Consider the following 13,217-nt stretch of genomic DNA (forward strand, 5'->3'; position numbering starts at 1 on the left):
TGCACCCGGCCGCCCCCGCGCTGCTGAGGGTGAAATTTCTGTGTGGGCTTGTGTCCCCCCCGGTGCCCTACAAAACCCCCCTGGTCTGCCCTCCGAAGACGCGGGTACTTACCTGCAAGCAGACCGGAACCGGGGCACCCCCTTCTCTCCATTCTAGCCTATGTGTTTTGGGCACCACTTTGAACTCTGCACCTGACCGGCCCTGAGCTGCTGGTGTGGTGACTTTGGGGTTGCTCTGAACCCCCAACGGTGGGCTACCTTGGACCAAGAACTGAACCCTGTAAGTGTCTTAGTTACCTGGTAAAACTAACAAAAACTTACCTCCCCCAGGAACTGTGAAAATTGCACTAAGTGTCCACTTTTAAAACAGCTATTTGTCAATAACTTGAAAAGTATACATGCAATTTTTATGATTTAAAGTTCCTAAAGTACTTACCTGCAATACCTTTCGAATGAGATATTACATGTAGAAATTGAACCTGTGGTTCTTAAAATAAACTAAGAAAATATATTTTTCTATACAAAAACCTATTGGCTGGATTTGTCTCTGAGTGTGTGTACCTCATTTATTGTCTGTGTGTATGTACAACAAATGCTTAACACTACTCCTTGGATAAGCCTACTGCTCGACCACACTACCACAAAATAGAGCATTAGTATTATCTCTTTTTACCACTATTTTACCTCTAAGGGGAACCCTTGGACTCTGTGCATGCTATTCCTTACTTTGAAATAGCACATACAGAGCCAACTTCCTACAAAAGGCTTTTCCTTTCTTTTGATATCCTTCTGAGCACTTCTCCAGCCTGATCGTAAAGCAATTGGGCTGCAGAAATGCCCACTAGACACTAGGGAGTTTTTTTGTGTGTTTTTTTTCTTCTTCTTTATAATGAAGGGGAACGACCCCTTGGGAAGGGTCACTTCCCTGGGGGGCATTTGATTATTAGGCCGATCTAGTGGCAGAAGCCACTAGACACCAGGGATTGTGTTTTTTATGTTTTTGGTTTGGTGTTTTTTTTTTTTTTTTTAAATAAGGGGAGCAACCCCTTCGGCAAGGGTCGCTCCCCTGGGAGGCATTTAATCATTAGGTCTTTTCTGCCGCCCCCCCCCACCCCCACCCTGGGGGCAGATAAGCCTATATTAATTAGGCCGATCTGCCCCCAGGAGGGGCAGAAGCCACTAGACACCAGGGATTTTTTGTTGTTGTTCCAATTGAGAAGGGGAGCGGCCCCTTAGGCAAGGGTCGCTCCCCTGGGGGGGGAGGAATTTATTTTTAGGCCATTTCTGCCACCCTTGGGGGCAGATCGGCCTATTTTAATGAGGCCAATCTGCCCCCAAGGGGGGCAGAAACCAGTAGGCACCAGGGAGTTTTTTTGGGTGTTTTTAGAGATAGGGAGCAACCCCTTAGGCAAGGGTCGTTCCCCTGGGGGGCAAATTTATTTGAGGCCATTTCTGCCCACTTAAGGTAGCAGATCGGCCTATTTTTCTTAGAACAATCTGCCCCCAAGCGGGGCAGAAACCACTAGACACCCGGGATTTTTTTTTGGGCACCAATTTCACGCAAGGAGAGCGACCCCTTGGGCAAGGGTCGCTCCTCTTGGAGGCACATTTATTTTAGGCCATTTCTTCCACCTTGAGGAATCAGATCGGATCATTTTTGTAAGGCTCATCTGCACCCCCAGGGAGGCAGAAACCCCACCAGACACCAGGGAAGATTTTTTTTTTTTTTTTAAAAGAGGGTGGGGGTATAGCCATACCCCACCCCCAACTAAATGGGGACAAAGTTGTTCTGCCCACTGGTGGGCAGATGGAGCAATTACCCCTGATCCACTCCATGGGGTGGCAGAAATCCTACTAGATGCCAGGGAATTAGAAGAAGAAAAAAAAAGTGGGCTGGTGGCCACCAACCTGTATGGGTATGGTTATGCCCCCACCTCAGCTGAAGGGGGTAATAGTCTTTCAGCTCTCCCCTGCACACTAAAACATGTTATCCCACGGCAAGCAAGAGGACATTTGATTATTTTGGGTTTTGGTTTTACATTTGGGCCATGAGAGCTTGTCTAACTCTCAGAATCGTCCCACTTGGAATGTTGAGGGCTGCACTTTTTGGACTTTGGGATGCTGTCATGTAGGGAAAATCCACAAGACCTAGACAGATGTGAAAACTAAACATCTGGGTGAGTCCAGGGTAGTGTGCTTTACATGCATCCTGCACCATTTTCTCACCCACAATGCCCTGCAAACCTCCAATTTTACTGGAAATCACACATTTTCCCCACATTTTTGTGATGGAACCTTCCGGAATCTGCAGGAATCCACAAAATTCCTACCACCCAGCATTGTCGCATCTATACCAATAAAAGTTCTGCCCCACTTGCCACCCTAAAAATGTTTTTTCCCAAACTGCCCTTTTGGATCCGCTTTGGTTCCCCCTTAATTTTGACATGTTTTTGGCTCTTCTCTGCCACAGGCAATGGCCCACTTACACAATTGAGGTATCATTTTTACCGGGAAACTGAGGGGAACGTTGGGTGGTAGGAAATTTGTCCCGGTACGGTGGTCCCACACAGAAATGTGGGGAAAATGTGTGGGTTTGTTTTGTAGCTAAATTTGAGGTTTGCTGAGGATTCTGGGAAAGGAACACTGGGGGATCCACGCAAGTCACACCTCCCTGGACTCCCTTGAGTGTCTAGACTTCAGAAATGTTTGGGCTTGGTAGGTTTCCCTATATGGCTGCTGAGCCCAGGACCAAAAACGCAGGTTCTGAATTCTGAATTTTGTCTACTTTTCAGAAATGTTTTGTTTTCCGGGATCCAGCACTGGTTTCACACCCATTTCTGTCACTAACTGGAAGGAGGGTAAAAGCACAAAATATAGTAAAAATGGGATATGTCCCAGTAAAATCCCAAGATTGTGTTGAAAAATATGGTTTTCTGATTCAAATCTGCCTGTTCCTGAAAGGTTGGTAGATGGTGATTTTAGCACAGCAAACCCTTTGTTGATGCCGTTTTCAGGGGGAAAAAAACAAGATTCCTTCTGCAGCGTTTTTTTTCCCCCTTTTTTTTTTTTTTTATTAATTTTTTGCTGTATTTTGGCTAATTTCTTGGCCCCCTCCAGGGGAACCCACAAAGTCTGTGTACCCTTAGAATTCCTAGGATGTTGGAAAAAAAGAACACAAATCTGGCGTGGGTAGCTTATGTGGATAAAAAGTTATGAGGGCCTAAGAGCGACCTGCTCCAAATAGCCAAAAAAAGGCCTGCCACCTGAGGGGGAAAAGGCCTGGCAGCGAAGGAGTTAAAAGGGGTTGATAAACACTACTGCCAGTAAGATGTGGGAAGGAGAAAGGTTTCAATGTTGTATTATCATCATACAGGAGTGCATCCTTAAAGCTATGCTGGTTTTAGTATTGTTACTAGAGTATGTAATAAGGAAATTAATGCTTTATCTAATGTTACTGTAGCTGGTGGAAAATAAAAAGATCATCACTACATGTGCTGTATTTTAGCTATGGTTCATGTTGCAACCTCAAATTTCAGAGGTTGAGCATGGGTCTCTGTGTAAAGTGTTTTAGGAGCAAAATAGGTTTGCATTACAGGCTTGGTCAAGTTCTTGTCTGTGTTTTTTATTTATTTTTGTTCAGTGTAACTGATGCTCTCACCACATTACAAGTATTTGCAAAATCATGTGCTACCAGTTGAATGGTTTGTGTTAAAATGGGGATATGTAAGTCTAAACTTTGGGGTTACTGAACACACCGAAATGGTGACTAGCCAAAAGTAGTAAAGTTACTTCAAAGTGTAAGACTGCATTTACACATGAGTAAATGTGCACATGTAAATTCACCTTTTTGAATAAGGCTCTAGGTGTCCAGAGGTAGAGACTGCACAGGTGACAGTGTGTGACATGATTCTCCTAAACGTAGCTGAAAAAATAAAACTGAGCCCTAGAGCAGTGGTTCCCAACCTGTGGTCCGGGGACCCCTGGGGGTCCGCAAAGCCTTCTCAGGGGGTCCGCGAGAGCCTAGAAAATTAAAAAATATTAACAGATATTGACAAATTGGGTCCCCAGCTTCCAGTAGTGACTCAGGCGGTAGTCCCCGGATTCCCATGATGATTCAGTGGGGGTCCCTGGGTTCCATTAATGTTAAAGTGGGGGTACACAGAAATCAGAAGGTTGGGAACCACTGTCCTAGAGCAAACAGTAAATAATTAAATGCAATGATTGCGAGTCCAGTAACTTCTATCATAATGTGTTGTTGTCCAGTAACTTCATCTGTATTGCCTATATCAGACAGTGTGTTTAGTAAATTGATGCCGCATTTACTTCTATGTAAGCCGTGTGGAACACAATCCACCTGGACACGCATTGCTATGGTCCTTTTCTCTTAAATAAATAGTTATGATTGCAGTATGCAAGGTGTCTGCGTACACTTTCCTGTTTAATGTACAAGAGAAACAAAGGGAGTAGCACAACCCAGTAATACACATTTGTGTTATGTTGTTTAGTTTAAATATGTTAGTGGCACGACAGCGTTGCATTCAAATCCTAATAAAAATATATTTCATTTTTTTTTACACGGACTAGTAGTCACTTTAGAATAATAAAGACTACACAAACATCAGAATGACTTGGTTAGCGAAGTGTGGCTGTTTATTTCCATAATGTTCCTTTATCTAAGCATTAAAATGGCAACTGTAGAATAATTATTCTCTTTGTATTTTTAATACAGGCCCACGTATTGCCAGCTCTGTCTTTTCACTGAGAGTTAAAGCGAAGACGGACATGTATTATGTGGACAACTCCCAGTCCGTGCGCAGATCCCGTGCTAAACCGTGCCAAAGTGAGTGAGAAATGTAAAAGTGCTTACGAGAGGCAAAGCTGCTCCGTCTATTCCTGCACGCCCCTCTCACCCATTACCCCCTTTAGCCATAACCCTCCCCCCCCCCCCCCCCCCAACAACCTTCCTACATACTGGTAAAGTAACTCACACTGCAAGTGGCACATTTGAGTGCTGACTTAGTATTTCATCCTGCCAGGCTGATGAACTCCGTGCTTCAGAGGTGAGTGATACTTGCACCCGTTTATAGCTATGTGAAGTAGCAGGGATGTGTTACTGGGCTCTTTATAGAAAGAAAGTAAATGAACATCCGGCCTTTAGTCACCAGTATAACCATGAATGTAGACGTTCTATAAGCTTTTATCTGTTTGTCAAAAGCTTTTGTCGAGTTAGAAATAATAAAAGAAGTGTACACACAGAAATATTGAAGCCTTTGTAAACGTGAAAGGGGAGCAGCTCCTCATTTTGTGCTAGAGATAGGTACTCGAAGGTCTGCCAAATCCATGCTTGTCCTAAGTTCAGTAAACGTATGTCACCCCATCACCCTTTTGTAGTGGCTTGCTTTATCATTGGATTTTCTCCTGCTATTATCAGGTGCTTGAATCCTTATTCTGCACACAGGGAGATTGAGGTAGGTCATAAGGGAGTACCTTTCCTAGCAGTGATGCCGACTAGGGAAAAGTGTCAGAAATTCCCTTGTACTGAGGTGTGTAATATGTGACATACTATGTTCTTTTCCTTTAACTTATGTGTTCTATTTTGTTGTTCTATGTTCCATGACTGCGTCAGTGTTTTGTGAGGTTCTAGAGCCAGCTGTCGGCAGTTAGTGACTGGCTCAGAACTTGACAGGGTGCTGCCTGCCGTCGTGGATCTTTCCTTTAAATAAAGTAACTACACAGTTTTTTCTGGCTTGTATGCGGATTCTTTACTTAAGAGACAAACCGGAGCCTTCAATCTATCCTACATTTTGGTACTAGGAGTGGGGTAATCATCGAGTGCGTGATCCACCGACCGCCGTACTGCATTTTGAAGATTTACCGCCGTACTACTTTTGAAGATTGGACTATGCCCCGCTTGCTGCCTGTATGTAATGCTGGTGATGTGATATATAGAAAATTAAGGAGAGATCGAGTAGTGCTCGAGCGAGTGGGGGTTTCTTTTCAAAGGCTCGAGCGCGAGTTGATTTCCTGCGCGTGTGTGCTGGATGTTGGACGTTGCCTAGCAACCGCCTGAGCAACGCTGTTTCCCGGCACAGAGGACGCGATGTCGGACGCTGCCTAGCAATGCCAGAGCAACGTTGTTTTCCGGCATAAAGGACGCGGACGCATGACCTTAACTGCTGCCTGGTAACCCAACAGCGTGTGTGGATACTATCTTTTGACTGGCAACTTTCCGGCTCGTTTTTAAACACAAGCATATTTCCTCGCAGCACCTTTGCATGGGTGTTCCCCACGTTCTTCAGGATCTCGTAGAACTATTGAACTATTCTTGAAAAGGTCATCTAACACAGGATAGTGTAATAAAGAGGTATATTTTATTTATTTTTTAAAAAAGGAGGAAGAAGACATTTTCTATTATGGCTTCGAATCAGCTAGTCATGCAACCACCTCCTTTCTTGCAGAAGGCTGGTAAGCCGGAAATTAGATGGAATGAATGGGTGAGAATGTTTGAAAACCATTTGTCAGCGATAGACGCCATTGGATACTCACAGTCTAGGAAGTTAGCGCTTCTATTTAACCATCTGGGAATTGCTGGTCAGCGTATATTTGACAATCTGCCTACAATACAACCTCCTCCTGGCTCTAATGTTGTGTGGGATGTTTATATCGAAGGAAAAGAGAGGATCAAAAAACAATATTCGGATGACTCAAATGTTTTACTGGAGAGATTCAACTTTGCTATGTGCAGGCAATCGGCAGATGAGTTTGTAGATGAATATTTAGCTAATTTGCGTGTGCTTGCAGCCAAATGTGATTTTGGTAATATTGTTGAAATGTATATTAGGGATCAATTTGTTTTTCATTGCTACTCAAAAAAAATTCAAGAACACCTACTTGCTTGCCGCAACCCATCCTTGGATGAGGTTGTGGATTTAGCTAAGGCTATTGAGAGATCAATTGTTACATCCAAGGTTGTGTGTGGACAGAGCTTTGTGTGTGGACATAGTGAACAAATGAATGTGAATCAGTTAGGAGATGAAACAACTGTAAGCTTTACTAGAGAGAGACCAACCAAACAGAATAAAGTACTAACCCAATTGGGTAGGGTTTGCTTCCGTTGTGGTTCTCACAATCACTTGGGTAACAATCCTGTTTGTCCTGCCCTGGGAAAAAAATGTTTGAAGTGTCGCAAAATTGGCCATTTCCAAGCTGTTTGCAAACAATCAAATCTCAACTCAAATTCTGGGTCCAAGGTGAGAATTAGTAATGTGTACACTGAAATGAGGAGGAGGTAGCTCATTGTACTAATAGATTATCTAATGTTGTTCTTACTGTGGATCTCCCTGATCAGTGCAAAGGGGGTGTGGGTGAACATATCAAAGGTCCTATATGTGAAGCAAACGTGGATTCTAGAGTTTTACTTGTAATGGCTGATTCCTGTGCTCCCATCACCATTCTGGCAGACAAAAATTTTTTTCAGCTATGGCCTGACACTAAGAAACTAGAAAAAGCTGACATTGCACCCAAAGCATTTGGAGATCAAGACATCAATTTGTTGGGTTTTTTCCATGCTGAGTTAGAAGTGATGGGAAGATCTACTGTTACTAAAATCTATGTGGCCGTGAAGGGTAGGAATATAATAGGCTGGAAGGACTTAGCACGTTTAGGTATTGTACTGTGCCCAGGGCAGGAGAATCCCATCAAGTTAGGTGAGAGGCCATACATAGATGAAGGCGAGTCTGTGTTCCACATCGTTCCCAATAATATTGTCCCAGAACATTATACTCGTAAGATTCCCAAAATTTTTGTTGACAAAGTTGGGAATGTCAAAGGCTTTGAGCACACTATCAAACTCAAGGATGGTGCTGTTCCTGTCTCTCATAAAGTAAGACCAGTCCCGCTGTCTATCAGAGACCAACTTGGAAAGTTACTCAAAAAATTAGTAACAGACAATATTATTTCTCCCACCAATGCTTCTGAGTGGGTTTCTCCGATTGTAGTCACTAAAAAGAGAAATGGAGACCTCAGATTATGTGTAGACTTGAGATCTCTCAAGAAAAATATTTTAGTGGATTGTCACCCCTTACCACATATACAAGAACTAATTACCACGGTGGGAAATTCAAACTTTTTCTCGACCATTGACCTACATTTGGGGTATCATCAGATTCCTCTTAGTAACGATTCCCAAGATCTAACCACTTTTGTTACCCCATTTGGTGCTTTCAAATTCCTCAGATTACCTTTTAGTTTTGCCTCAGCGGCGAGTGTCTTTCAAAAAATGATGGACACATTGTTTGGACACCTTAAAGGGGTTTGCGTATTCCAAGATGACATCCTAATTCACACAGCAACTATAGAAGAGCATGAACAAGCTCTAAATGAAGTCTTTGGCATTCTTCAAAATTATGGTTTGACTATAAAAACTGAAAAATGCAACTTCTTAGTTGAAAGTGTAGATTACCTCGGGCATTCTATATCTGCTGAGGGCATCAAACCTAAGATGTGCAATCTTGAAGCTATTATGAAAGCCCCTCCTCCGTCCAACAAAGACGAGTTACGTTCCTTTCTTGGACTGTGTGAGTATTACTCCGGATTTGTTAATGGTTTTGCTATAATAGTCCAACCTCTTCGGTCACTATTAAAAAAGGGGTGCAAGTTTGTCTGGGACAGGGAAGTCAATGATGCGTTCGAGCATATCAAAAAAATTGTCTCATCCGGCCCAACTTTGAAATCTTATATTCCCAATTGTAAGTCCTTTATAACAGTTGATGCTAGTCTTAAGGGACTTGGAGCGGTATTTGGGCAGTTGCAGAATGGTCAAGAATGTAAATCGCTTTTGCATCTAGATCACTTTCTAGTGCTGAGAGTAACTATAGCACTATTGAAAGGGAAGCCATAACTTGCATTTGGGCAGTTAAAAAATTTAAGACATACATTTGGGGAACTCATTTCGAGATATTTACAGATCACAAACCTTTAGTATACCTATTGAGCGGCAATGGTCTTGGTAAGGCATGCGCTAGGTTGGTGCGACTCCTGTCTAAATTGCAAGAGTATAATCTAGAAGTCAAGTACATTACTGGAGGGAAAAATGTGAGAGCGGATTGCTTGTCAAGACTTCCATTGCCATATACTACTAATGTTGTTGATAATCAAGATGTGGAGTGTGTGGTGGGAGTTCTAGACCTGGTTTCTGATTCGGATGGGTTTTTCACACAAGAGGACTGGGAGTCGGCCATGGCGAATGACGTGGTACTTTCACAAGTTCTTGATTATGTCAAGCATGGTTGGCCGAACAAAAAAATATATTGTTGCGAAATGAATACGTACAAACAACTTGCTATGGAACTGTCATGTGAAAATGGATTCTGTATGAGGGGATCTGTGTGCGTACCTCCAAATGATTTGAGACCAAGATTAATTAAGATAGCACATGAGGGTCACCTTGGGGTTTCTGCCACGTGCAGAATACTTAAGGTGAAGTATTGGTGGCCCAATATGGATAAAGATGTAGCTGAGTTTGTCAACACTTGTTCTTCGTGTGTGGTGTCTGACAAACACTGGAAAAACAATATTAAACCCTTGCATACCGTTACTCTACCATCTAAGCCATGGGAAAGAATTGCTTTGGATTTTTCTGGTCCGTATTTGTCGTTGTCTAGAGATATGAGGTATCTTGTTGTTGCTATTGACTACTTTTCAAAATGGATATATTATTAATTTGTAGAAAGCACAGATACTGAGACCGCAATTAAATTTTTATCCAATTTGTTTGATCTAGAAGGTGCCCCGTCAGTGATAGTCACTGATAATGGGGTACATTTCACTTCTAAGAAAATGGCAAACTTTTAAAGAAAATTTAACATCCAACATCTACAGGTTGCTTTGTACAGTCCTGCCTCGAATGGTTTGGTAGAAAGAGCCAATAGAATTTTGAAAGAAGGTATTCAGACAGCTGTAGCTAGCAATCGTGATGTTAGAGATTTCCTCAAGGAGAAAATGTGGGCTTATGTAAATACGCCTCACTCCACCACAGGTGTTTCCCCTTTTTCTCTCCTCAGAGGTAGAGAATCAAAATCCAAGCTTGTACCAACTTGGTTGGCCAATTCGCTTATGGATGATTCAAACAAATCCAATGTAGCCATAAGTGACTGTAGACGGGTCCAGGGGGCCCCGTCTCACTCACCTCGAGTCCGCCATCTTTCGGCCGGCTACATGGAATTGGCGTGGCGTTCCCCTGGCAACGGGGAGACGCCACGTCGTTACAGCGTCGACGACTTCCGGTTACACGGAGTGAAGAGGGAGGCGGATCCGGAAGGGAAGGGCGCGACGGAGCACCAGGGAGGAGAAGAGCGGAGAGCGACTGGAACGCGAGACGGGGAGGAGACGGGCGGAAAGGAAACCCCGATCGGAGAGAGGAGGACAGACCCGATAGCCATCCCAGCGAGGATCCAGGGAAAAGCCCTCAGAGGAAACAACGTAACGCGGGAGCCGGAGAAGGAAGAGACGCCGGAGAGGCGAGAAAGCTGCCACGACCCAGGAGGGTCGTGGCTTGACAAGGTACGGTCCCTCCTAGGGACGGGAGTATCACGGGGAGGTTCGGTTACAGGGAAAGGCACCAGGGAAGTGGGAGGAAGGACGGGGAGGGTGAAGGAGAGACAAGGGAAGGGGCAAGAAGGGATATAAGCACACTATGGACCCCAGCTACCCTAAAGCCCAACCCTGACCACCCCCTCACGAACTTGCCCGCATGCTGCCTTAAACCTCACGAGCACCGTACCCCACCCAGTATCCCAGAAGTACTTACCGATTCCTGTATTTTTGTTTCTTCCATTTTCGGCCGAAACCCGAGAGAGAGACGGCCATCCTCCCCAGACCAAAGGCGACCGGAAAAAGGGGAAAACCTAGGAGCAAGAAAGAAGCCAAGGAAAGCAGAAACTCCAAAGACTTAAAACCCTAAAAGCAACGATTAAAAGAAATAGCCTGTGAATGAACAGAGAATAAAATTCAATTATAAAAATATCCCAACCTTTTGACTCTACTTGATCCGCTCGTAATACAGCCCACCACAGTGACATAAGAAATCGGGTCCTAGAGAAACAATTGATACAAAAAATGAATTATGATAAAAGACATAAGGCCAAGGACATGGAGATAAATGTCCATGATTGGGTACTGATAAGAAAACCTCAGAGAGTTGCTAAAGGGGAATCGAAATATTCTCTACCGGTGAAGGTATTAAAGGTGACTAAAGCTTCTGTTTTATTGGAGGGCAAGGGGTGGTGGAACCGTAACAGTGTTATTCCCATCACTAACGAACAGGCACAGATATTCAAAGAAGTATATTTGGATAGGACTGATGATCTTTCCAACGGTTTGCTATTTCATGATGTTCCTGCATCTTCTCCTACAAGTGGAGGCACTTCAATGTGTTTCAGAGATTTTGATGATGAACTGCAGACAAATGAAGTAGTGGATGTTACAAGAGTAGGAACAAGTATCTTGCCACATGACATGAACTCACTTGGTACCGACATAAAAAGTTCAGATATTGGTAATTCACCTGTGTTGAAGTATAGTCGTAGCACTAGAGCAGTCAAAATGCCTTCCAGGTTTGATGATTATATTATTAACTAATGTTTAAGGTTTAATTGTTTTGTACTACCTTTATTTGTTTTATTTTTGTTAAAGGGGGGAAATGATGTAATATGTGACATACTATGTTCTTTTCCTTTAACTTATGTGTTCTGTTTTGTTGTTCTATGTTTCATGACTGCGTCAGTGTTTTGTGAGGTTCTAGAGCCAGCTGTCGGCAGTCAGTGACTGGCTCAGGACTTGACAGGGTGCTGCCTGCCGTCGTGGATCTTTCCTTTAAATAAAGTAACTACACAGTTTTTTCTGGCTTGTATGCGGATTCTTTACTTAAGAGACAAACCGGAGCCTTCAATCTATCCTACAAGGTGTTTTTCTTAAATAACTACACACATTTGAGGTTATAGGACCAAAAGCTAAACTTAATATGAGTGGCTAAACTGAATTCTCACCGTTCTATCACAATATTAAAAACAAGATAGTAAATCATAACCCTTTACATCTACGTAGTCAACATGTTTCAGGCTACAACACTAGCCTGTGAAAGGTCCGAGGTATTCATCCGGGCTAAGGCCCTCTCAAATATTTACTACCTATTGTAAGGAACATAGTATAAAATACAGAGGGCATCTGGTACATCTAGAAACCGGTATAACTAAAGGCGGTTCGATAGTAACCTCCAAATGTTAAGGCGGACATGATTTTTTTTTTTAAATGCCATCTCTCGCTCATATCTCATAATAGCAGGGCACAATACATGAGTGAGTAATGAGCACATAAAGATATGCCTACGTGCCACAATACCATTACTAAGGAAACTTTGACACCCAAGCAGAAGCTTTATGCGACAGAAGAAAACTGGATTTTTGTTTTATAAAACTGTTCTTGCCATCCAAGTAGCATAGCAAACATTGAAGATGCATTGCCCGCATTGTGCTGCAGACTATAATAGTGGTGGTGCTTGTTAATTTCAAACTCTCAAGTTGCTAAGTGGTTCTAACTTACTAACTTCACTATTTATCCTGCCTTCTGATCAGCAGTATATGCCTCTGTGTTAATAATAATAAGCAAGGACACAGCTTTGAGAGTTTCATGTTAAAATCCCTTGTGAAGTGAATAGTACCTTTGATATGAAACTCAGTCTTCAGCGGTCCATTGCCTGTGCCCGCTGGTCAGCAGTTTGTGAATGTGGCTCAGGAACATCCTGTAGGATGTAGGTGTAAAGGATGTTAGCATGACAAATGCACACACAGACATCAGCTTACATCTCTCTTGTCTGGTTATGAAAGATTTGTCAGTGCCAAATGGAAAACTCTTTGTGGGTTGCTTTTTGGATTGGGTACAACCCAGAACTTTATTTGGGTAATAAAATATCTTGTGATAACCGGAGTCTGCCTCATGTATGCCGTCATCCCATGATGGTCGGCTATGGCGGGGGAGCTCCGGCAAAACTGAAAGAGAGAGATGAGATTATTGTAAAGTTAGCTAATGAAGGGGACACAACATTCATCCTGCGTGTCAGTCTTTGTCACAAGAAAGCCTGAGATTACTAACAAAACAATTTGGGGGTCATTCTGACCCCGGCGGTCTTAGACCGCCGGGGCCAGGGTCGGCGGGAGCACCGC

General features: G+C 43.2%; 1 protein-coding gene across 2 annotated transcripts in view; it reads left to right on the plus strand.

Annotated features, from left to right (window-relative positions):
- The window catches only part of LOC138259343 (zinc finger protein 701-like), an 82,670-nt gene that overhangs the window by 23,899 nt on the left and 45,554 nt on the right, over positions 1-13,217 (plus strand). For both annotated transcript variants that reach the window (XM_069206995.1, XM_069206996.1), the window contains exon 3: positions 4,730-4,840. In XM_069206995.1, coding sequence (XP_069063096.1) covers positions 4,730-4,840 — 111 coding nt within the window. The remainder of the gene's footprint in view (positions 1-4,729; positions 4,841-13,217) is intronic.

Source organism: Pleurodeles waltl, chromosome 9 (assembly GCF_031143425.1).
Source record: "Pleurodeles waltl isolate 20211129_DDA chromosome 9, aPleWal1.hap1.20221129, whole genome shotgun sequence".
Classification (NCBI taxonomy): domain Eukaryota; kingdom Metazoa; phylum Chordata; class Amphibia; order Caudata; family Salamandridae; genus Pleurodeles; species Pleurodeles waltl.